Raw genomic sequence first — 26,147 nt, 5'->3', positions numbered from 1 at the left:
ACTACTCTGAAGACTGGTTAGTTACTGCTATTTACCTGGATATATACAATTCTATTTCATAATTTTGTCAAATTTCCTCATGTAGCATATCAGGTTGCATAATTTTTGGTTATAAGGCTTTACTTTATCTATTATCCTCTTGATCAAACACTCTAAAACTCTCTATAAAATATAGTTTAAGTGACATCCTTCCTATATGGGAAATCAATCTGAAGTTGCAAGAAAATAGTATTTGAAATCAATGAAATTACTAATATGCTGAAGTGAAGCAAATGCCTACATTTGCAAATAGAGACTCAAGAAAGAAAATTGTGAATGGGGAGTATATTTCTCTTCTGCCAAGCCACACTTCATTATATTTTTTGTTCTTAAAGCACACATGAGTTTAGGCCTTGGTGTTTAATTTCTGATGTATTTTCAGAGACCCTTAATTTTACGAATTGCTTGGAATATATAATGTTTTTCATGGTTGTGATCTTTTAATTGTTCCACATAACTTTGTGAAAAGGAAAGCTGTAGTTGTGTAAGTCCTGGAGACAAGACACATCCATAATAGGAAGCATATTTTGAGGGAGAATTTTCATTTCTGTGACAGTAGTCATCCGTCTTTGCACCATCAAGCAACCATAATTAAAAAAAATAAGCTGCAACTTGTTTCCTGCTGCCATGAACTTTTGCTTTCTATGGCTGCTGTCAGAGTTATTTTTTTCCAAAGAACAAAAAACTTGATGTTTCAGGATTCTGATGCAGAAACCAGGCCTTTCAAAACATCATTCCCCAGGTTTAGTTTGTAGGAAGTTTAAACTGCAAGGTCCTATCCAAGCCAAGATCAGTGTTAGGTTGTATTTTAAAAAATTTAGATATTATTCTGTTTATAACTATTGCTGAATTTCAGTCCTGCTCTTTCCTTGGATGAATGACTAAGTGATGAAGTGATGCCAGTGACTACCATTAATTGCTTAGAAAATGTGATGTTAGTAAAGGCTTTGACACAATTTCCCAGAGCATTCTCCTGGAAAAGCTGGTGGCTCATGGTATAGACATGGATACTCTTCACTGGGTGACAAACTGGCTGCATGGCAGGGCCTAGAGAGTTGTAGTCAATGGAGTTAAATCCACTCGGTGAGCAGTCACCAGTGGTGTTCCCCACGGCTTGGTTTTGGGGCTGGTCGTGTTCAATATCTTCATCAGTGATCTAGATAAGGGGATTGAGGGCTTCCTTTAGTAAATTTGCAGATGACACTGAGTTAGGTGGGAGTGTTGATCTGCTCAGGGGTAGGAAGGCTCTGCAAAGGGACCTGGACAGGGTGGACCAATGGGCCAAGGTCAGTAAAATGAGGTTTAGCAAGGCCAAGTGCCTGGTCCTGCACTTTGGTCACAGCAACCCTGTGCAATACGACAGACCTGGGGAAGAGAGGATGGAAAGCTGCCAAGCAGGAAAGGACCTAGACATGATGGTTAATACCCAGCTGAACATGAGCCAGCAGTATGTCCGGGTGGCCAAGAAGGCCAAGAGTATCCTGGTTTACATCAGGAATAGATGGCCAGCAGGAGGAGGGAAATGATCCTGCCCCTGTACTCAGCACAGGTGAGGCAGCACCTTGAGTACTGTTCAGTTGTGGGCCTCTTGCTACAAGAAAGACCCTGAGCTGCTGGAGTGAGTTCAGAGAAGGACAACCAGGCTGTTGAAGGGCTTGGGGAACAAGCCCTGTGAGGAGAGGCTGAGGGAACTGGGAATGTTTAGTTTGGAGAAGAGGAGGCTGAGAGGAGAACTTATTGCTCCCTACAGCTACGTGAAAGAAGGTTGAAGGGAGGTGGGTGTTGCCTTCTCTCAAGTGAATGATGGGACCAGACGAGATGGTCCACAGGCATGAAGTTGCACCAGGGAAGCTTTAGACTAGATCTGAGGAAGAAATTCTTTACTGAGAGAGTAGTCAGGCATAGGGGTGGGCTGCCCAGGGAGGTTGTGGAGTCACCATGCCTGTAGGTATTGAAAAACTGTGTAGATGAGGCACTTCAGGACATGCTTTAGCAGGCGATACAAATATTGATACACATGTTTTATTCAGGGGAATTCTGACAGTTGGATGTGGTGATCTTAGAGGTCTTTTCCAACTGTGGTGATTCTGTGATTCTGTGAAATTATTCCACTAATGTTGTTTAGTTGGATAACCCATGGGGGTGACCCAGAGTAAATACCTGAAACAGGCAGGGGCTCTCATGGGGTGGGATGGTTACAGTTACCCCAAACTGATCAAGAAATACTGACAAAACGCTGCACTCAGGATTTCCTTCTGATAAGAATCAAGGAAGTTTGCACCACAGAGAAGGGTTAGATGGGAGAAGATGACAAAATGTGGCATGGGAATCTGATTTTTCACAGTTATAAAGTGAAATGTTCTCTCTCCAGTAAAAAAAAAAATTGAAGCCTTCAACCTGCCAAGGGGCAGGAGCACAGCACAGATCTCCTGAATGTGTGACAGGCACACAAACTCTTGGACACTGCAAGAAGCAGTGGAGAGGAGGCTTGAAATGCTGCTGGGTGCATTTCTTTAATATAAATAAAGTTTTCCAAAACCACAGTTTCATGATTCAGCATTTCTTTTGGCATGGAAATTGTAGTAACAATCTAAAAGTAGGCTAAACGAGTCTGAGGGAATATGCTGGCAAATTCAGGACAGAGAGGGGGAAGTCCTTGGAAATAATACTAAAAACCTAAGACCCCTTCAACCTCCAGTAATTGAAGCTTAATTCTTCTAATGAGAAATGTCTTAAAGCACTTTCCAAGCACATAATAGCAATATCCTCACAATGCCTTCTGAAGCAGACATCATGATTATTTTCTGGATGAATAAACTGACCCACTGTATTGAAATACTTCAGCCAAGGCCTTCTCAAAAAACAATGACAGACCAAAGAATACACTCTTTAACCTAATTATGAGACAGTAGGGATGTGTATGGAGGAAGCAACTAAACTTAAAATTATACATGGGGTAAATACTGTAGCCAACTCTTGTTTGTTTTCCTTTGTTTTGAAAGTCATAAGTTTTTGCTGCTCAAGCTGAGATAATAGTGGAAACTGGGAACTCAGCACTTGAAAAAAAAATGTCAGTAGCTTGTCTCGTAGCTTGTACCTGCTTTTTGGTTTTTGTTTTTTGGTTTTTTTAGTTAGTTTGTTTGTTTTTAAATATTTATATCGTATAAAAATAATTATATATATATATGTATATATATATATATATAATTTATCAGTGATGGCCATGCGGCCTCAGCTGAAATTTTGAATGCTTGTACATGGCTGTTTCTTAGGACCCAAACCCAGATTCTTGCAGGATTAGATTTTCCTAAAAGTGTCAGTCTGTGAAGCAGCTCCTGCTTCAAGGGGAATGTGTTACTGGATATGGAGAGCTTGCAGGATGCTTGCCTCCTGTTCTGTCCCAGACAACGAGGGGGAAAAGCCAGATGGAGGGGGTAGGGTAAGGATGGGGCACAGCCTGAGATGCACCCAGAGAACCCCTGTATGTGCTGAGCTGGGGAGTTATTGGTGCCAGGTGTTGTTCTGCTCTGAAGAATGGCTGGAAAAGTTCTCCCTTTTCTCAGATGACCCAGTGCCTGTACATTTTGGCAGCGAGCAAGTGGCTGACCTGAGTTCCCTTCAGCCTCCTTCAGAAAAAAAAACATGGACTAAGATGTAATGGCAGAGTCCCCTCAGCATCTTCAGTTTTCTTACCATGTACAAGTTATCTTTCCCTTGTCCTAACTTTAAAACCATGGAAGGACCAGACCTAGATCCTAAAATGATGTGGGAAAGTGTCCTGGCATTTTAGAGTCATCAGTGAGTATATGTTTATGAACAGAACACATCAGCTATGAAGGAAAAACACTTTCTGTTGTGTTTTACTGTAACAGTTTCAGAATGCATACCCTACCTGATGTGGAAAGTAATGGAAGTCAGCAAAATAAAAGCTCCATGAGTAATGAAAAGAAACAACACTTTTACTTTTCAGTACTGAGAAGTGCCTGATTTAAAAAAAAAATTTATACTTTCCCCTGTGATTTTCCATAACTTTTGAAGCCCTAAGTTAATACATTAAGTGCCATTGTAAAAATCAGAGAATGTTATTTTCTACATAAAACTAATAATGGGTTTTTTGTGGGGTTTTTTGATGATTATATCTCTTGAAAAGTCCCGATTTAAGGATTTAAATATTTTACTGTTTTTTTAAATAGAAGTGTGCCAGAAACAAAACAGCTCAAAACCTGCATGAATTTCTGAGGACTTGCTCGTCCCAATCGATGCTCCAGATTTGTTGCTTAGTACCCAGAGAAATATGAAATAAAGCTACAGGTCTGAATGCTCCTGGGCTGAACACTGTGAGTGCTCAGAGCTGCAACTCTGTTTTGTTCTAATTTTTATTAGGTAGTGCCACATGGCATGCATGCTCTGTGTCTGCAATGCTTTGTCTCTATATCTATAAGCCATCCCCCAAACCATAAATAATATTAAAAAAAACAATTAGAGAATTTCTCATGGATTGTTAACTTTGGAAAAGATGCACAAATACCTATTAAAGCAGAGTGAATCATCACTGAATTTCCATTCCATAGTAAAAGTGGTATTTCATTTTGGCCAGGGAAGAGTTCTCCATTTCACCCTTTTTGCTCTGGCTTTACTGTAGTTTATTGAAATGGCAAAAAGCAACACTTATTTAATTGAAATGCAGTATTTATCTAATTTTGCATTTTAATTTTGCATTGTAATTTTCTGATTAAGTTGATAAATTCCTATAAAATTCTTCAGTGTTGTTTAGTCAGCCTTTTACAAAAGGAGAATTTCCAGTGGGTAGTTTTAAACAGTAAGAAGAATGACTTAAGACAGTATTCAAGATGGAGAAGAAGGTAATGGGGAAGTAAGTCTGTATCCTGTTACTATCATTTATTTATGGTGACTTCTGCTACTTTGAAATTCCAGTGAAGCCTAAGGTGCTGCAGCATGATCTTGGCAAGAATCTTTACAATACAGAAAAAGTCAACAGCAGGATTTGATGGGAAAATTAAGTTATCTATATGAACCAATGCCAAGCTAAAGAGGGGAGAGGATTTATGGGTATACTTCCTTGCAGGGACACTTCCCCCAGTTTTCCAGCCAAGAGCAGGACAGTCAGCAGGGCAGCATGGCAGGGGGTTTTCCAGGCTTTGGTTGAGTTTCTGTCTCAGGGTCCATCACACCATGCTGGGAAAGGCTTGTTTTGCTAATTTTACTGTACTGCTCACTTTGCTCCTGCTGACTTGTCCAGGGCCATCTGAAGCATCCTGGTATGGGCCTGTCTGATGCTCAGTAGATGAGACCTGATGCATCCCTGAATGTGCCCCCATTGTGTCTTACTTTTCAAAATATTGCCACTGAAAATGTAGCTTGTGAAGATGTTGAAAAGTGAGCCTGTAAAGATGTTGAAAAGTGAGCTAAAAAATGAAAAATAAATGGACTAAACTGAAACAGGTGCAAGTTATATGCAAACTTCATAATGTATTCTGAAACTATACATGAAGAATGAGAACTACAAACGTCTCTAGTCTGGATGGCACATATTACAGATCACTCATATGTGCTCCATGATATTTGCCAGGTCTAAAAGTGCCATTATGCTGCTGAACTTTCATTAATCATTCAATACTCTGAGTGTAATAACAGGCAAGAAGGTTGGTAGTGTGAAGTCATTCTCTAAATTGTGCTCAACGGTTTCAAATGAAGGATGGATGAACTGGCTGCTGTAACTCAAGTTCTGAGCCTGGATCTGTGTAGGCCATTCAAAGCAGACATGGGCTCCAAAGATTCTCAGACAATCAATTATCACAATATTTTGCTTTTAAATATGTCTTGCTTTTCACATCTCGCCAGTTGATGGCTGCATGTAGAACTGGAAGCAAAAGTGCAAAAATTCCATTAGTTTGTTGTTTCTGGCATAAATCAGATCAGGAATTGCTGCAAGATTTCCAGCCTTATTTGCCAGACCAGAGAGGTTGGGATAAGTCTTCATAACACAGCTTCCAAGCCTTCTTCTTCTGCCCAGCACCTTGCCTGTCACATGGCAACACCCAGCAAAATCAACGAATGGCCTCAATTTGATAATAATGTGTCTTTCTGTTTTGTTTTGTTTTCTTTTTTTTTTTCTTCAGAGCTTTGTCATCCGTGGTGGCTTTAGGAGCTAATATTATCTGCAACAAAATCCCAGGCCTGGCCCCTCGGCAGCGAGCGATCTGCCAGAGCCGCCCTGATGCCATCATTGTGATTGGGGAAGGGGCACAAATGGGAATCAATGAGTGCCAGTACCAGTTTCGATATGGGAGGTGGAACTGCTCTGCTCTGGGAGAGAAAACAGTCTTTGGACAAGAGCTTCGAGTAGGTAAGGGTGTCTCTAATATGGTGCTGCAGTGCTATGTTGGGGATGTTTTCCTTTGAGCTGTCTCACTGCAGTCCTGCAAAGGGTTATCATTCCCCTCTGGTATTTGCCTACTGTAGTTGAACACAGATGCTCCCACAACTGTAATCTGCATGTTTGTGCTCACTGAAAAGTAACTGGGAAGAGACAGGGCATCTCTAGTGATCCCGAGATGAAGTCATTCGTATCTGTGCCACTTCATACCCAGCAATCATGGAGATGCCTGCACAGGCATCCAAGAACATGGTCATCACACCCTGAAAAGAAAATATTTCCAATTGCTATCCTGTTAGAAGTTGTCATGATAATTATAGTGCATATTATCACCTCTCAAAAGGGAACTCAAATCAGCTCTAAAGAAACCTCTGCAGACTTCCCAAAACCTTAAGTAATTACAGAGTCCCAATTAACTGGTGGAAGTACAGTGCACATGATACTTGGCTTTCCAATACATGGCAGTAATATATATCCATTTTGGTGTTGCTATCAAATGTAAAGAAAATACTGCAAGTGATTTGAGGCAGGAAACCCATTCAAAGAAAATAGTACAGGATCTTGGCCTGACAAATTGATACCTGGCAGAAGTTAAATTTATCACTTTCCATTTACCCTATGTCTGATATTATTACATAGGGCAGATTATGCAAATTTTTTCCAGCACTGAGACCATTCTTTTCCTCATCACTCAGCTGACTGTCCTTACCCTCTTCCTCACCTTCCCTCTGTCTTCCAAGGGCTGCCCTCTTGCCATCCTCCCTGCTGTCTGCTGCTCAGTGTTGGAACAACATTTTATGCTGTGTGGTTCTCACAGGGGCCTTTCAGCTTCTCAGGGGAGCTCAAGCCTGGTCTTCTTGTGTCTGATTCCTCTTTGGATGATGTATCTTTCTTGAGTTCAATGGTTTGGGTGAGTCTTGTGCCTCCCACACAGCTGAGTGTGATCAAACATAAGAGCTCATCAAAACTGTGTGAAAAAGGAATCACATTTAATCCCATCTGTGCAAAAAGGAAATTACTTATATGGGGCTTTGGTTGTTACTGGAGATCAAGGCTTTGGGTTTTTTTTCCAACACCTTTGTGAAATGGATGCCAAAAGCTGAGGTATGTTAAGTCAATGATGGAACCGAATATTTTTTTAAAGAAAATGCAAGTCTGAGTCTGGCTGAAGTCTGGGCTTTTTAAGGGCGCAGTGACACAGCTGTGAAGTGTTGTAATTGAATAAATCCATTGGCATCAGGGGAACTTTCTTACACCCACAGAGAATCTGTCATACCCTGTGAGCATTACTCCACACACAGAAGAAGGCTAAAACTATTAATAATTTAAAAAAACACAGGAAATCAAATTAATGGCAGAAGAGAAGTCTCAACTTTTTCAACTTTGGAAAAACACGTGGTAGAATTTGGTTTTGGTGCTGAAAAGCTGGTGGTAAGGAATTTGCTCATCAGTATCTCTTCCCATGTTTGTCCTAAGATATTTCTAATTCTGCTTAGTTAATACTTGCCTAGATTATGTTCCTTAAAGAGTGTAAGTGGAATGCATTTAACATCCTAAAGAGACCATATACAGGAAATACCCTAACTTTTGACTTTTACCTTCAACTTTAAATGAAACAGAAAGGTATCTAGTCACTTGCCTTGACTATTAGAAGCACAGCTCTGGTCCTTCTTGGTTAGTTTTGTTTGTATTAAGTTGGTGTCCAAGATAATGCTGCTGCCAGAAAATACACAGCTGCCAAGTGTGCTAGTGGTGTTCTTCATGCCTTGTTGGTTTGATCTTGCAAAGCTTGCAGGCATTCTCTGCTCCTTAGACAAGTAAGTCCTCTTAACTTCTGGAACATCACTTTTGTCCTTTAAGAGGCATACTCTGCAGGGCTGTCATATGAAGCGTTGGTGTCATCCCTAAGCTTCCTTGTGAAAAGGTTTTCACCACTTCTGTTTTCCTCTTCAAGCTAGGCATCTTGTGACACCTCATCAGCTTCTTCCTTGTACTGTGTATTCATCCTCTTCACCACTCAGAGACTCCTCAAAAACCTTGAGATTGCAGTCCAAGTGCCTGAAGAGGACTACAAGTCATGCCTGTCCTTTCATTCTGAATGTTTCTGTACAAAATAAGAGCTACAGGGAACACAAATTGACATCAGGATGGAACAGCCATCAGGCTGGTCAAAGTATACAAAGTCTGAAAAAAACAGGGTACTCCTGAGCCACTGGAGTTCTGGTTTGCCAAAATGTTCATCAGATTTTTGACCTCCTCACCAAACCTGGGTGGTTTCTTGCAACTTCAAAATGACTGATGTGAAATTTGGTGGGTTCCTTTATGGCTTAACCCAACAGACAAAACTTGGCAGTTGCAGCTGAGTTCTGCTTTGACATTTGTTGGGTGTGAAACCACACAAACTGTAACGTATGGAGAAGGTTTACATGACCCTGCCAGCTAAGCCAGGTGAGTTTTATATAGGTCTATAAAGGATCCCATAATCCATGTCTTTATTTGTTTTATTAGTGGAGTAGCACCTAGAGATGATGTGGTCAGTATCTAGGAAAAGGACAGGGTTTAGGAAGTGGTGTTTTTACACTAGTGAGGGGGAAAAAATGGAGAAAAAAAATAGGACGAAACTAAAAATAAAGAACTTAAAGGTACAAAATACATGTAGGCATAAATATTTACTTGTGTAACAAAACACATCCATGTCAAACACATGCAGAAACAATAAAGCAGACATTAGGTTCAGAGTGTAAAAGCTGAGGAAAGAATTAAGACTGAAAAACTCTTAAGTACTTCATTACAAAGGAGGGATCATCTAGCTTTTCCCCAGAATCACTTAAGGAGATCAAGGTAACAATCAAGGCAAATTTTTCAGGTCATATGAAGGAGAGGGTGCATAAGCTATGATGACATGATTTTAAATGTTCTCTGTCTGTACAGGAAAAAGAGGACCTGCTCTTCAGCCAGCAGGCCAAGGCTCTACCACGAGCACTGACAAGTGTAAATACAGGGTTATTCTAATTCATACCCTGATGCAACCCTCGCCCCTCCAAACCCCAAGCAAGCCCCCAGGCTCCCCCCAGCACGAGTTTTCCCCACCTTTTGAGTGACTGTGCCTGTCTTCCTGCCACAAGCATACGGCAGCCAGAAGGCATGACACAGGAGCAAATGTCCAGCATCCAGGGGATGCTGCTGTGCCAGGGGAATCCTCAGTAAGTCAGTTAAGCTGAATCACTGCTCAGCTAATTTTTCAAAGAGGTACTTCAGAGAATGAGGACTGTACCACCTATAGGATACACGGGAGTCTCTATCAAAAAAGACTGAAGTAGTTCTGAGGACTGAACAACAGTTGTAGAAATTATCTTAAGAATGGGGAATCTGTGTTGGTGTGAAAGATTTATAGCAACCAGATATAAAAAGTGATGGAGAGAGAGCCAAATTAATAGCATGAACAAAGCATGTAGCATGAGCTGAATTAGCCAAACATTGTGCATATTTTTTTAAAATATGTGTTTGTAGCTGGGAACTTTTCCATAGACATTCTATCCCCAGAAAAGTTATTTTACTCACCCTCTCCCTTTACACATTTTTATCACCTGCCTTTGTCGCATTCTCTAGTTTTCATGCCAACTTCTCACATAAAGTAATATTTCACACTCTCCACTCACTCCTCTGCTATAAGCATATTTTTAAAATTACCTCTTTAAAGATTACCTCTTTAACAAATGGAATAAAAATTTAATTGGCTAATGATATTTAATTGCTATTGTTTGATAACCATTGTTGAAAGATAATTGTTTTGAAGGCAAGGGCCCTGATCTGGAAGAATAAAGCTCTGGTCCTATCATATTGTTGATGCAAAGGAGTTCCAGCACTACGGGTTGCTCTCTATTCCCCCAAATGATGGTTGGAACAATCTGTCATGTAGGTACCTCCAAAAGTTACAGATCTTTAACAACAGTTGGAAGCAAATGACTTCATGCAGAAAAGTAAGCAGAGCAGCCTCTGAAGTATGGAGTCAAAACCAATATGGAAGTAACACCTACTGCTGTGGATTGACATTGGATTATTCTGGCTAATTATTTGTGCACTGACCATTTTCAATGGAAGTCTCCAAACTGAAATGCTGATAAAGAGACTGCTTTTACCAGTGCTAAATCTGGGTGAGGTATTTTGAAAAATATAGCTGTTAAAGTATCAAAAATAGTCTGTATATATCTCCTTTGGCAGGCTCATGACGTGGAAATCATGACTTAGTAGTATTCATTTGGTTGTGTCATTGATAATGATGATATGGCAAATCATTGAAATGGACACTTGACAGAAAAGAAACAGCAAATAAGTAAAAAACAAGGGAGTTCAGAACTATTTTTTTAAAACGCCTAACCTTTTGCATTTATCTGTATTTTCTGGCATGTTGAAAAGATGCATATGGAGAGAGGTTAAAGCCCTGCTGTCTGTGTGAGGTTTAGGACAACATCATCTTAAGAAGGCTCCTGTCACCATGCATTTGATCCACTGTCCAGGCATAAAAGGGGGGTGAGGGGGAGTGTGAGAGAAAACTGCAGTTTAAAACACCAGAAAAAATTTTGCATGGATTTTATTAACTCACAGGTGAAGGAGACTTAACCAGTTACTCTGAGAAACACAATCAGAAAATAAAGTTGATTGTCATGGTGATACACAAGCATGTACTCTTATGTGTTAAGCACAGTTTCAAACAGAAGACTAAGAAAGGGAGGGAAATATCTTTTGCAGGAAAAATACTTATTTAAAAAAGTGATTCTTTCTCTATTTGTACTGGAAGCAGGTAACTACGTCCACATTGGTTTCCAATGTTTTAGCTTCAGGCTTGAAAGAAGATGGGAATTGAGCATGAAAGATATGTAAGTGATGGCTTCATGGACAAATGGTTGGCATCTTATCATGCATGCTGAGGGGGTGTCAGTCAGCTTGGTTCAGCCCATATGTAGACTTAATTAAATTTGGACTCAGACTTACATATGAATCCAGTCATTTTTATTCTGGGCTATGATGGTGGTTTAGCCAAGATGCCAAATGTTCATGAAAACCTCCTACCAAAAATGGGAGGAGTAGACAAGCTCATTATTCTCCAAAAATGGAAATCCATGTCCAAGCAGACACATTAATCTAGCATAGCAGTGTCTAGTATGGTATGAGTTGGTCAACTTGGAAAGCTTGGATTTCAGTTTGAGACAAAAACTGCCAATACAGGAAGACAGGAGGCATTCCTAGGAATGCTTTACAACCATATTTGTGCTTTAATGCTATCAGCAAATCAATAAAGGGAACCATAAATGAGTCCAGATAGTTTGCCTAAAGTAACTACATTTCTATCTCACTTTTTGCCTTTCTTTCCTCCTGCCATTTCTTGCTGTGCTACATTATGGTCTCATTTTCCATTTTTAAAATTGATTTATGTTGTTAGTTATATATTTATTAATGCTAAGAAATATTGTTATGTCAGGTTGACTGGATGTTTATTATTCTAACATCTGTGTATTTATTATGGGAAAATCCATCTTTACGGACTTGCGTTATATCCAATAAAAACATCATGGGGGAAAGCAAGGAATCATACAGCTGGAAATAATTTGAAGGGGGAAAATGAGTTGGAATTAGATTATTTTAAATATGATACAGAGCAGGGTACACACTTCACCTACAGTGAGGCAGTAATTATCTTTGTCATAGCAGTAGGTGCTATGATTGGTTTAGGCATTTGTCAGTTATTGCCAACCTCAATTTTACAGTGGCTTTTGGAAAAAATGATGTGTTTTGTTGTTTACATATAGCGTGGTCCCAAAAAACAATGTCCTTTCAGCATTCAAGTGACTGATGAGATAATTATTTTCATTAATTTGAACTGCATATCTGTGTTGGTGCTAGGATACGGTACAAAACATTTCAGTGTGAGAAGTGGCTTCTCAGGGGGCTGTCATCAGCTTTAGACTCTTACCACCTGGGATGCCAGGACAGAGGTGGACAGGATGCATTAAATCAGATTAAATCTTTAGTAAGACTGTCTGTGACTTCCAGAAGATTGTGAAGGACCAATATAACCTTGTGTTTATTACTTACATGGCTACCTTGGAGTGACTGCTGATGTCTGTTTCACAAAATGTCACGTGGAGCCATTGCATTTGCAAGTATGATTCCTTTAAACTAGTAGATGCTGTAAATACCATGGCAAATTTAATGAGCCATGGCTTATGCAAGGATAAATTCTAATAGAAGCAGAGTGCTGTATAACAATATGTATAGTTCTTGATTATTTACAGTTTTCTCACTATTAGGCTGAATTAAATAAAAAGCAACAACCAAGACATGCATAATAAACCACCCCCATATCAGCTGGGTAGATGATAGGCAGGGAGGCAGAGGTAGCTGGAAAAGAGGAAAAACCCCAAAATCTGAGGATGTCCTGAATGTACTCATTTTGCAGGAAAGATTTATCCACCCGCAAACGTTCATTACAAAGCCTTCTCTCTAAAATGTCTCAAACAGTGCATTTCTTTTCCACAAATGATGTGCTGCTACTGGAAGTAGAAACAAAAATATCTTTAACCTGAAGGACGCCCAGTATGTTTATCCTAGCTTCTTAGATATATATTATTTCAGAAGGATTTCAGTTATGGCAGTGACTATTCCACAAGTTGCATTTATAGGTAGAAAGGCCGTGCAGGAACTGAGCTGGGCTGTTCCACCCCACACTTATATTTGTTACCCTACAGACAATAAGGCAAATACTATAGGGCATGCAAGCTGCCTTATAGAGACAGATTTTCCAGTGCAATTCTTTTTCACAGAAAGCTCAACAGGGAGGAAAAAAGACAGTGATAATCTAGTAGTTACAAAGCAATTTAAGTGTGAGAGCTATTTTAGTTTGCATCCTCCTCTTCAGAGAAAATTAAGGAGCTCATTCAAACAGCTCATATTTTCTGACTGTAGAAGGGTGGATAAGCTTTTTGCTTTCACAAGTAGCAAAGCAAGACAGTAACCCAAACCAGAATAAGAAAATAAACCTCCCAGCTGGCAACTGCTGAGGTTGGGAAGGATTGGTAAAAAGGTTATGAAACAACTACTGTGAAAAGAATTTATGTTATTTTAACTGAGAGAGCCTATTGTGAGAGTTGTAGGTTCAGACTCTTCTTCATTTTAGTAGGATTGTGTCACTTGGAGGTTTTTAGCAAAATAAAAATATCTTTCTATTCTAAGGAAGTACAGTTGTCTTAAAGAAACATCCAATTTTGAGAAGATGGAGGATTTCCAGCTTAGTGAATCAATTTGAACATTCATGGGTGATAATTTCTCTGTGCTTAAAGTAATTCTTTAGATGCCAGAGCCTCATAATAATCCACTGAGGCATAATTAATGTTTTTGAAACACATTACAAATCGTAGACAGAAAAGATAAACATGAATGGACAGTACCATTTGTAAAATATGAGTTAACAGTTTTTGTTGGACTTTACTAGAAAGAACTGTTGCTTTTCCATATTAATTTTATAATCTCTGTTTTCTTTGTCTCCCTGTAAAAGAAATGCCTATCGTATAAAATCTGTAGTATATAATAATTTCCAACCACGAATAGAAAAAATTTATATCCCTCAATTTATATTCTCTAGTCAGTCCCTAGTCTTTTTATAAGGTACTACTGTCTAGTTCAAGAGTAGCTCAATTGTGTTTTCTTTTCCCTCAAGCATAACGAGTTTTAGGAAAAGATTAAGTTCTCTTAAATTAAAATGTTATTGTTGCCATTTAAATATTTACCTCTTTGGCAGCAGGCTTGCTTTAAAAGGCAGACATCCTTATTCTAAGCATAGCATTAAAATATTAATGCAATTACTTCATGAACTCTGTGTGCCTTGCAGCTGCATGAAAAATGGTAAATTTGACCTGAATCTGGAATTTCTATTCTGAAGGAAGTGCTAACTTATAAAACTTCTGTTTCATTCCATCTTTATGTATAAAAATTAGTATTTTCTTGGAACAGACGTTTTTCTGTAGAAATTTTCAAACTAAAATATGTTGATTCTGACCAACACCCTTTTAATTTGTTAGTGCACAATGTTAAATTAGTTAAGTGCATTGGTGTAAATTGATGCATGGAATGGAATTGGGATGACTGAAGTTTCTCTGTCTCATGAGCTCCTCTCTCACATGTGTCCATATGTATTCTAAGCTATATGGATCCATGGCTTGATAGGAGCCCCTACGTAGGATGACACATTGCCTTCCTGTGACCTTAAACCTCAGGTTCAAAAAAGCCCATTTTGCTCTGAAACACCCGCTACTCCCCCCGATGACCTGAAGTGGGGATGCAGCTCATTACTTTGTCTCCGTGGTTCAAAATTAAATGGAGCTGGGCTTCATTAAATGGAACAGCTTCACTTAAGTGTTGATGTGGAAAAGCAACATTTTTTGGAGAGGAGTGAGTACTTATGGTTTTGGCACTGGGCGATCATCCTAATAAATATGTAATTAGCTGTAGTGGAAAAGGGTACGGTTACGTATAAATGTGGCCTACAAGCAGAGTCTGTAATGACCTGTAACTCTGATCATCTCCTGCTCAGCACTGGCCAGAACAAAAATCTTGCTTTTCTCTTGCTTTTAACTTTGTCCTTAGCTACTCAGGATAAAATTTTCCATGTTGTTTTTCTGGTCTGCCTTGGGATGAGTGAGTCAGAGGTCCTGTGGAAAAGATAGTATGCAAATTCTAGGCTATTATTTAATTGAATACTGTACCAAGATTTGGACACAACAGGGCCAACTTTGCATAGCAACATTGTTTGGCATTTCCTTACTTCCAAGTGCCTCACTTGAAACATTACTATTCCTTTAATGTAATTTTTTTTTCATCTCACTTTGTAATGAAGTTGTTGGCTAGAAATGATCCATAGCATGCTGACCCAATTAGTATTTTCAGTGTCCCAGTCCTATTGGTCAATGACTTACAACATAACGCACATGTAAAACAGGAACATTTAAAGTTAAATAAAGTGGTGCTGGGCTTAATCCAGAATGACAGGGGCCAAATTCTGGTCCGATTGCAGGCAGTGGAAATTTTGCCACTCCTTTCACCAGAGCCAGGATTTTACAGCCACTAGAAAGGCTTCTGGCTTTTGGGTACAAGCAGAAGTTTAAACTGGAGTTCAGTTTCATAGCAGGAACTCAGCTAAAACCTTATTAGTTAAATGGAAATCAACTCTACAACATCTAATTTTTTAAGTACAGAGTGAACAGGCAGGTGCTGCCAAATCTTGCCACTGCAAGGAAAGTTCTTTACATAAGATGCCAGGTGGCACAGGATGGCAGCTAACCTGATAGTATATGATCCTGTCATAACCTGGGGTTCCAATGACTATGGAGATTCCTTGGACTTTACTACTGTGGTTAACTATGTTGTCAAAATCTCTTCCCTAGAATTACAGATGATAGGTTTGGTCATCTAGTTCAACCTCTACATCAAGCAGGACAGGCTAAACATAACATTAGACTTCAGAGGACATGTGTAGCAGCATCCCTCCCTTTCCTCCTCTGTTCTTTGGGATACTTTCTGTTTGGTAAACCATCTGTTTCTAAACTGAAAAGACTGATGTGCACAGAGAGGCATTTAAAAAAATTACAAAAAACACAGCTTTTGTTGTTCTGTACATTTTTGGTTTGCAAACAAATGTTTTAGTCTTTGGCTTAGATCACTGATCCATGCCATTTGCTGTCTTGACTCTAGTCACGGGCAATTTCTTTTTCTGGTGAAGTGGCTGGCATATTCCAAAATATTATAACTGACAAATAACTTATTTTCTAATTGACAAAATTTCCTTCCTGAGTATCGTGCCTGACATTTTTGCATTGGGTTAAACTACCCGTGACTGTAGTTTATTTCTTACTGACATATTATATGTCCATAGCTGTGAAGTATAATATTATTGTTACTGATATGAGTAAAATTAAAATGAAAGAAATAAAGTAAGCAAGGAAGGACTATATCAACTATTATTTGGAGGCTTGAAAAAATTAATATAGCATGTTAAAGCTGAGGTAATTTTTCTCTCAGGATTCAAACTGGCCGACAACTTTAGTCATGCTTTGTTTACCCAATATGTGCTTAACTTTAAACCCTCTTTTTCAAGTTGTATTAAAGTAAAAAATGATTTGTAAGTGTTTATTTTTTTAATGCATGCCCAAGTATTTTGCTGAGTACAGAAGTCATAGTAAAATCCAGTAAAAAACTATGTGTGTTTCATTTTTTAATGCATGCCCAAGTATTGTGCTGAGTACATACTAGTGAAATACAGCATGCAAGATTGAGCCAATAATGGGTCCTTCAGCTAGTAAAAGCTGTTGCATCTATCCAGTTTTGATCAAATTTGGCCTACAAGAAGGGGGCCTACAGGAAAGATGGAGAAAAACATTTTACAAGGGCATGTAGTGATAGGGCAAGTGGTGATGATTTTAAGATGGAAGAGGGTAGATTGAGATTAGATATCAGGAAGAAATTCTTCACTGTGCAGGTGGTGAGGTGCTGGAACATGTTTCCGAGAGAAGCTGTGGATGCTCCCTCCCTGGAAGTGTTCAGGGTCAGGTTGGATGGGGCTTTTGAGCAACCTGGTCTACTGGGAGGTGTCCCTGCCCATGGCAGACAGGTTGGAACTGGATAATCTTTTATAACCCTTCCATTCTATGATTCTATGATTAGGATTTAAATGGATCTAGGAGACAACTTTTAGCCACAAGTGTAATAATCTGTTGCAATATATAATGCTGTCCCCACTGCAGAGATTTAACTTCGATTTCTGGGACTGTGAAAGAAAGATAATTCCTAAGTCTTAACCAGTGTCAGTGTAAAATGTGGACTTGTATGGATGGGGAGTCTTTAAGCAGTCTCCTCTCACCTCAGAAAACTCACTGAGGGACTAGGAGAAGACACTTCTATCTCTAGACAGATGCTCAGCTGACATTGGTGGAGTTGCTGTAGACTGGAAAGCTCTCTTCAAGTTGCTAAACTCAACCAAGTTTACTCATGGATCATGATTTATTTACACCTCTTCAGTCATTTCTTCCTGACAACGTTTTCTGGCTGACTAAGCCTTCACTGATCCTGTTCAGAATAGGTCTCCACTGAATGTGCCATCCGACAGGTTTGATGCAGCCTTGCAGTTTCTAGGGGAATGGCACAACAGGGAGCAGTGTTTCTGTCTGTTGCTGAACTAAAGAACTTCAGACAAGAAAGGCAGAAAAATGGGAAGCCCCTTCCTCACTTCTTTTCTTTGGCCCTGTTTCATACTACATAATTCTAGGCATTTATGTGAGCTCTTTAAGATAGGAACCTAGTCAGCCCGTGTTCCTTGTATATTCAGAGAAGACTGAACTCAAAGACTGGACCTGAACTTGACAGCATGACTGCCTGTAGGTCCCCTGTTGATAATCCTGGGAGCTTAGACTCTCCAATTAGGTATCAGGCCTGTTAATGTCTACTTTCAGTTTGTCTATGGCATTTTTCCTCCTCTGCATTTATGTTTCTCAAGTGAGCATGTGGTCCTCTCATAAAACACACCTACTTCCCCCACATAGTGAACACTGAGCTTAATTTAAAATTCTAGCTATCCTATGACTCATTCATCAGTTGCAAAAGCCGTCTTAGATGACCTTGAAACAGATAACTCCCCCCTCCTCCAAAAAAAAAAATCATATAATCATATAATAGCTTCAGTTGGAAAAGACCTTTAAGATCATACAGTACAAGCACTAACTTATCACTGTTAAGTCCACCACTAAACCATGTCCAAAAGAACCACATCTACATGACTTTTAAATACCTCATGGGATAGTGAGTTGACCAGGAAAGAGTTGACTCTGGAAAGCCTGTTCCAGTGCCTAACCCTTTCAGTGAAGAATTTTTTCGTAATATCCAATATAAGCCTCTCTTGGTCATTTTCCCTTGTTCTATCACTTTTTAGTAGGGAGGAGAGAATGACGCCCTTCTCACAAAAACCTCCTTTCAGTTGGTTGTAGAGAGCTATAAGGTCTCCTCTCAGCCTCCTTTTCTCCAGGCTAAGCAATCCCAGTTCCCTCAGATGCCTCTCAAAGGACTTGTGCTCCAGACCCTCCACCAGCTTTGATGCCCTTCTTTGCACATGCACCAACACCTCCATGTCCTTCTTATAGTGAGAGGCCCAGAACTGAACACAGTATTCAAGGTGCAGCCTCAGCAGTGCTGAGTATGTGGGGACAATCACTTCCTAGTCCTGAGGGCCACACTATTCCTGGTGCAAGCCAGGATACAATGGCCATCTTGGCCACTTGAGCCACTTCTGGCTCATATTCAGCCATCTGTTGACCAACATCCCCAGGTTCTTTTCCTCTGGGCAGCTTTCTAGTCACTCTTCCCCAAGCCTGTAGCATCGCATAGGGTTGTTGTGACCTAAGTGCAGGACCTGGCACTTGGCCTTGTTGAATCTCACACAGTTGGCCTTGGCTCATTATTCTAGCCTGTGCAGGTCCCTCTGTAGAGCCTTTTTACCCTCAAGAAGATATGCTGAAACCATAGACATAACTCCACTACTGCTATTTTGAAATTTAAGAACAAGTGGGAGTCCAAAATTACCACCAGATGGTGCACCTATTTAGCAAGTGACAGAGACATGTTCCACAAGAAAGGATAGCCACAGCCTCCAGTAACCCCTCAAAAGTTGCTTCCCCTGCTGTTTATTCTCAGCTGTGATATAAATTGAATGTGTTTGAAACATGGACCTGCTGGTTATACTATTCTGTTACATTTAATATGGAGTATGTTTTCAATCTCTGCGATGGAAGCCTGTCAGCTGCCTGGCACGGGACATGAGGAAGTGGGAAAGAGCAGGGCAGACCTACGAGTGCATGTAAAGGGAGAAGGAAAGAAAAGGAGATGGACTGGGAGCAGGAAAAATCCGTAACAGTGGATGGCACTGAGAAGGCTACGAAATCAGAAGTGGTCAGCACAGCTCATCTGTGTGTTGCTGTTTCATTAAGCTGGGCTGGTTCTGGTTATCAATGGTAGGTAGCTTGGAGAAGGTTGAGGTCAGGGCATTTCTGAAGGATTTTCTTGATGTATAAGTCAGTATTCTGGAAAACTGCCAGGGCTGGTATCCCAAGCGAAACACATGGGATATTTTATTAACTTCATAGTAAAAGTGGTGAACTTTCCTTAACAGTGAAGTGGTTTTTAGTCTCTAACTGCTTCTCATTCCTAAACTCTTGTGGTACTCCACACTCCGAGAAAGATTAGCGCAAGTTGATAAGCATATATTTTCTGCTATACTTTTCAAATGTCATAAGACCATGGGATTCTTTCAACCAGACTTGCTGTAAATCAATACATAAGCATATGTAGGACACAAGTAGGTCTCTTTTCCCATTCTACTTGCCTTAAAGAAAATTCTGAAGTATTTAGAAAAAGCTGTCAAGTCGCTTTCATGAACATTACAAAATTGATGCAGAAGAAAATATCGTGAGTCTCTCATTCCTTTGCATAGATGTGTTTTGTACTATTTTCTATTGTTTTGTTTTGGAGTGTTTTAAAGCATGACATCAATAGAATTTAATATATTGCTAGTGAATGAATTATTAGAAAGGTTGTTATTTTCACACAACTGGACCAGTAAAGAAAAACCTGAACTGAAAATTTCCTGAGAAAAGAGCAAAAGTGTTTGTATCTTCTTTAACCCAAGAAGCATCCATTTTGAATGGATAAAACAGTTTTTCATTCTCCTTGTCCAAGCTGAGAGGAAGGCAGCATCTCAGAAAGCTCAACATGATTCCCTTCCTATTATTTTTTAACATACTCTGTGGCTCCTAGTTTGATGTCAGGACTATCATCTTATACTTAAAGCATGGACTAGGAGATAACGGAATTTGAATCTGTTCCCAGCTGTGCCATATACTTTTTTGGGGACCTAGTGCAAGTCACTTCACACCTTGCTGTCTAGAGACTAAGATCACTAATTTCAGTGGGAAATTGAAAGGGTTATTATGTGGACTAACCTCCATTTAAATATTTGTGAGGTATTCTGGGATCCTTGGAAAAACTGATTGCTGTTAAGGTCTTATTATCCAAACAGGAAGCACAGGACAGAAATGTTGTGGAGGGATTTGTTCTTCAAGGAAGCAAGTCCAGGCATGAGAAAAGACCACGCTGAAAAATCCTAGTAGAATGGGTCTAGCAAGCTTGTTAGTTTAGTTTGCATAAAAAGGAAGTTTGAAAACTTTAGGCAGTTGTCCATGAAGAGCCTAAACTCAAATTTCAAAAGGAGAAAATACATATGTGTTCAGTATAAATGTGTAACATTAAAGACAATCAATAAAGCCCACAGGAAGAGTAACTTCTGGCTGCTTACTGTATGCTCAGTGAATGTGTGCTGTGATTCTTTGAGTTAATCTTCTTGTCCAAGGCCCTCTTTTTTTCCAGCTAGTGGTGCACAGTGACATCCTGACACCAGCAATGGGGCTTGAACAAATCCTTCTGCCTTCTCTTTCTTGTTGCCCTTGCTGTCTCCTATTTTCTTTTATTTTGGCAGTTCAATAATGCTGAAACCAAGTTCCCTTCCCTTTTGTTTGCTTTTCCCTTGTCCATTGATCAACCATGTTGCTTTATTACAGACACTGTAGTATTAACTACAGTATAAACAGAAGCTCTTAGCAGGAAAGTTAGCTGGGATTTCCCTGCCCTCTTACACAACCAAAGTTTCTGCTGCGCCACTTTCTTGTTTGTTTTCAGGGATTAGTGGCAATATTCCACATACTGCTGACATAATGAGTCATAAGCTTTGCTCAAAGGCAGCAAGACACTGATTTTTAGAAGACCCAGGACTACTGTGCTACTAGGGATGAGCATGGAAAGCTTGAAAGGAGACAGACTCCCCTCAAATCTGAGTGGTAGTAAGATTGCTGACGGGTTTTACACAGCATGAAGTATTTCTGTGAATGCTGTGTCCTGCTCAAAGTTAAATTCCAATTGTCTGTATGGAACATCTCAGGCAGCAGCATGTGCATGCTGTGAGTTTGTGTTAACCAGAGGAACATTACATCATGTGATAGCCAAAAACACCACTTGGTACCATCTAGCCTAATCCAAGACTTTTCACGTGAAACTTTTGTTTTGGTTTGGTTTTAGGACATTTGCCTTTCTAACTGGTCTGTTTTAATTAGAGCTCAACCTGAACCACAAACGATAGATTTGAACTTTCCCAGAGTTCAGTGGTGTTCAGATCTGGCTTTTGGTTTGGCCCATCACAAGGACAGGGGTCAACTTAAAAGTTCAGATCTGAAAACAGACTGCTACAAAGCAGGGGGCTGAAGGGATTATTTAGAGACCCACATCTTGATTTAATGGTGGATTTGCTTTAGAGACACTTGCTAGTGTTTTCACATTGTACTTTGTGTAAGTAGTGTCTCAAAGACTGGTGTTAATACCCATCTATTGAAATACTCTTGTATTTATACTGAGAGATGGGAATTGTCTCTGCTTTCTTGGTCACAAAGCCTGGATCCTCTCCTGAAGCTGGAACACCTTATAAATCTACAGATTTTTTTCTTCTGATCTTCCTTTAAAACTCATCCTTTGGTTTTAGGGTATTGCTCTGAAAAGCAACGGAAGCTCTTTTTGGGAAAGAAATTCTCTCTTTTTATCCTTGTAACAGTTTTTTCAGCTGAACTGACTGAGCCATCATTTACCCATTTGTCAAACTCTTGCAGGTGTGGATCTGCACATCTTAGGGTGAGCTTGCCCTCTACATGGCAAAACACAAGCTTAGCACAACACAAATAGCAAATAGCAACCACTAGTCTACCTAAGAAGATAATCTGACTAGTAGGGTTAGATGGGTAGGTTCAGATTAGACACTGATTCAGTATCTTCCATGAGTTCTGGGGAGATTCAGATAATTATTCCTCATTTATGTGAATCCTGTCACTTCTCAACTCCTGTCAGGACCAGAAACTTTGGAGCTGAAAGAAAAATCTTTGCTCTTGTGATGCTTCCAGGCTCATTTTGCAAACCAGAGAGGTTTGGACCAGAATCTAAACTTTGTGTATTTATCCAAAACCCTCTGAGCTCTTTACTCTTTTAAATTTCTTTCATATGTGTGCTTTGTGCTGTGTCTTTTTCACTGGGGTTACAAACTTGACTACCAGGCAAAGACCCTTTAAACACCAAGAAGAGCAGACATCATTACTTGAACTTAGCTCTCCTCCCAGAAAGATTGTCAGGCAACTCAAATGTATCAGAAACATGAATGCAGCCACACAAGCAGTGTAAGAGCATTTGGAAAATATTTAAGCAAATTAGAAAGCAACTTTCAACCCAGCCCTTTCACCAGAACTTTCTCATTTACTTTCCACAAAATCTGAGCTCTGACAGAGGATGCCAGTGACTTATGGGGTTACTGCCCAGCTGTATGCCCTGAAAGATGCAATCTCTGCAGTGAAATTAGCCCAGGAGAACACAGGCTCTGATGATCTGCAAACCCAGTCTCTCCACAGCAACCACCAAGGAAGGGCTGGTTTGGGCTGGACTTTAAGCTAAAGCAAAGGATGCATGCCCCTTCTGCTACCATGAAAAATATTGAGGGAGTGATAACCTAAACATCCACATCAAAACTCATCCCACCTCACCTGTCAAGCCCTACCTTGCCAATAAGGCACTGGAGAAACACATTAAAGCCCTTGCACCTACAGGACAAGCAGGGAGTCACCAGAGCTAGTACTAACATCATAAATTTGCATGTGGAATTTAATATATTGAGGTTGTCCTGCCAGTCATTAGAAGCCATGCCACGAATTTATGTGAACAAAAGATTTTTGGGACAACCTCAGTGAACAACATGCGGAATTACACTCCAGGAGACAATCAGCGATTCTCAGCAAATGCAATGAAAACCTCTCTGCTATGTGTCTTTGCAAAATTTTACAGGAAAATGCAACATTCTGGTGCACTATTTGGTACAAATTATTTTTCCTTTTCTGTTAAAGTTAGGAAGTAATCTTTTGTCTATGCATATACAGTTTTGAAGAATATCTTGAGGCCCCTTTGAAGAGTAGAGTCACTGGACAAGATGACAACACGACAATTTCTGTGCCTGGAAGGGGCTGACCCAGGAACTTACGAGCTGTTTCCCCATCACCAGTACTCTGAAATACTTTTTTCAGAGCCTCCATCCTGCCTGTCACTGTTTGTGAGGTTGGGCAGTATGTCCTCTATATTCATTGCTATTATGACAAAAAGGTGTGTAGATCAAGGCAAGTCTAGATGTCATTATTTCATAGCTCTTGGATGGCTGTTGTAATGAAAGCTACAACGTGACAGGTGGTTATGCCATTTTATTTCTCTGGATTCAGATTGGAAATCTGACATGTCATTTAAATAAATAGTTATTTATTACATCCTATCTAGACCAAGTAGATGCCTAGTGTATGTGATTCATAATAAAAGTTACCACTGCTCTTCATAAACCTTATTTTAGAAATGTCATGACAAAGTAGAATTAGTACTTTAATTTATATAAAGTCATCCTAATTCTGTACTTGATAGAATTGAGTTAAATGATACTCTGAAAAAACCCTAGAAAAATACACAAGGAGAAGTCATATTATGTTCAGTAGAATATCTTTATCCTAATCAGTGAAACCAACAGTCATCTTCTGGCTTTTAATGTAATGAAATCTTTTTTCCTCAGTCAGAACATAAAACAGGATAATGGACTGATAGTGGAATATTTTAAGGGTGGGATCTCCTTTTCTAAAACCACCATATACCCTCAGCAATTACACTCAGATGAGTGCTGCCAGCATAGTTGGAAAGGCTCACTGTGCAGGGAAATCTGCCTTAACTCTCTGATGGGATAAGTTTAGAGTCTCTATTTTCCTTTGCATTTTCTATTCCCAGCTTTGGGGCTTCCCATGCAGCTTGATAGCTTCTAGAATGCTTTCTGTTTTTGGTGTCTGAGTCTGCTCCAGCCACAGGGAAAATACTAAGTGGAAGAACATTTAAAAGACAGGCTTTAGATCCAACATCTCTTTGCAGCTTTAGCTCTAGGTGCCTAGCTCTTGCCCTATTGATGTAATTAATTTTGCACACTGTAAGCATTGGCATCTCATCTGAAAACAGTACCTCTTTCCTCCAAAATATTTTGGGCTAGGCTTCCTTGCTACTTACTGCTCTTGCTTTGCATGTTTCCAAAAAGGAGTTTCTAGATTAATACATATAAATATATATATATATATATATATATATATATATATATATAATTGTGTTGCTAACATAAAAAGTGAGTGTGAGGAAAAAGTCTAGATCCTACTTAAAGTTGCACATGTCTTACTAGTAGTTGAGAAATGTCATCAGTTCCAAATGGGGTCATGAAAACATTTTGAACATCTCTCTGAAACAGAAACAAATGCAGTCTCAGAAAGACTCCTGGAAAGACACTTAAATTCGTTGTTTTTTCAAGTTAGAAGTAAAGAAAGATTGTGAATCTAATGCTGTGCAGGTATGGCATGTGAGGAGCTGTGAGTGCAGAACATTAGGAGAGGACTCTAAGTGTTGTGTAGTTCTTTGGCAGGTGTGGTGATGCTGAGCACTGCTGGGTCCAGAGCTCTTTATATCTCTGGCAGAAGGTGACCAGTTCAATACTGTGCTAGAAAGAGGAGCCCCAGTCCCAGGAGCTGCTCATTCTTGCTTGGAGCTTTCCTGTGGTACCCTGCAGCAACATCGACATCCTCTCTAAAAAAAAGGGGTTGAATTTCTGTTTCAGTTGTTGGTTAATAAGTCTACAGCTAAATTTATCTGTGGTCTCCCCACAGAGAAAATCCATCAAGAGGACAATTTGATCTCTTACAGGTCCTTCTGTTGTATGTATAAGAGTCCTAAACTCCTTGTGAGTCAATAGTAGAAGGAGAGTCAATAGAAGGAGAGTCAACAGTATATCTCTTTTGTTGCCTTCTCCAGCTGAAGGACATAGTTTTTTTTCAGGCAAGAACTGCCTGTTGCATAAAAAGATTTGTGCCTAACATCAATTATATTGGTAAATCTGTAAGTCAATAATTATAATGAAGTGGTGTTGGTCCACCATTAGGCCCTGCACAATATATTGAGGTAACATTAATGGTTTGAATAAACTGCCTCAAGAAATTCTGAAGCAAGAGCTGGAATTTCACCTGCAATATACACAGATATTTGCCCTCACAGACACCCAACCTGAGACACTCTGGTATGCCCAGGTACAGGAGCTTAGTGCTTACAACTACTTACAATTCAGTGAACCCTTTAAAAGGTGTTATTATTCAACAAGTTTCTACAGCAAAGTGCAGGTGTGCACAGTGATTTACCAAAGAATACAGACATGACCACTGCCCTCAGGGACTTGTTAGCTAGGTTTGAAGTGACATATGATAATACAGGAAAAGATGACTTCATGCAAATGGCAGTGCAGATTTATTTTTACAGAGATGTTCTTCAACACAGCGTAGTTGTCTCAGGCCACTGAAATTAATTAAGTGAGTTAATTAAAATACTGACCCAGCAGAGAGTCCACTGAGAAGGTGTGATTCTGCAAGGCAATGACTTTTTAATATTCATGAGCATGGTAGTAGGCATGACCAAGTATTTTTGAAATTGGGTCCATAGCAAACTCAAATATAAACACAGAATTATAGACTGATTTAGA

General features: G+C 39.6%; 1 protein-coding gene across 4 annotated transcripts in view; it reads left to right on the top strand.

The window, feature by feature from the left end:
• The window catches only part of WNT7B (Wnt family member 7B), a 102,616-nt gene that overhangs the window by 52,340 nt on the left and 24,129 nt on the right, over positions 1 to 26,147 (top strand). For all 4 annotated transcript variants that reach the window (XM_071733305.1, XM_071733304.1, XM_071733307.1 and 1 more), the window contains exon 2: positions 6,180 to 6,406. In XM_071733305.1, the coding sequence (XP_071589406.1) occupies positions 6,180 to 6,406 (227 nt within the window). The remainder of the gene's footprint in view (positions 1 to 6,179; positions 6,407 to 26,147) is intronic.

Source organism: Heliangelus exortis, chromosome 1 (assembly GCF_036169615.1).
Source record: "Heliangelus exortis chromosome 1, bHelExo1.hap1, whole genome shotgun sequence".
Classification (NCBI taxonomy): Eukaryota; Metazoa; Chordata; class Aves; order Apodiformes; family Trochilidae; genus Heliangelus; species Heliangelus exortis.
Note: the sequence above shows the minus strand (reverse complement) of the source record. Positions and strands in the feature narration are given on the sequence as shown.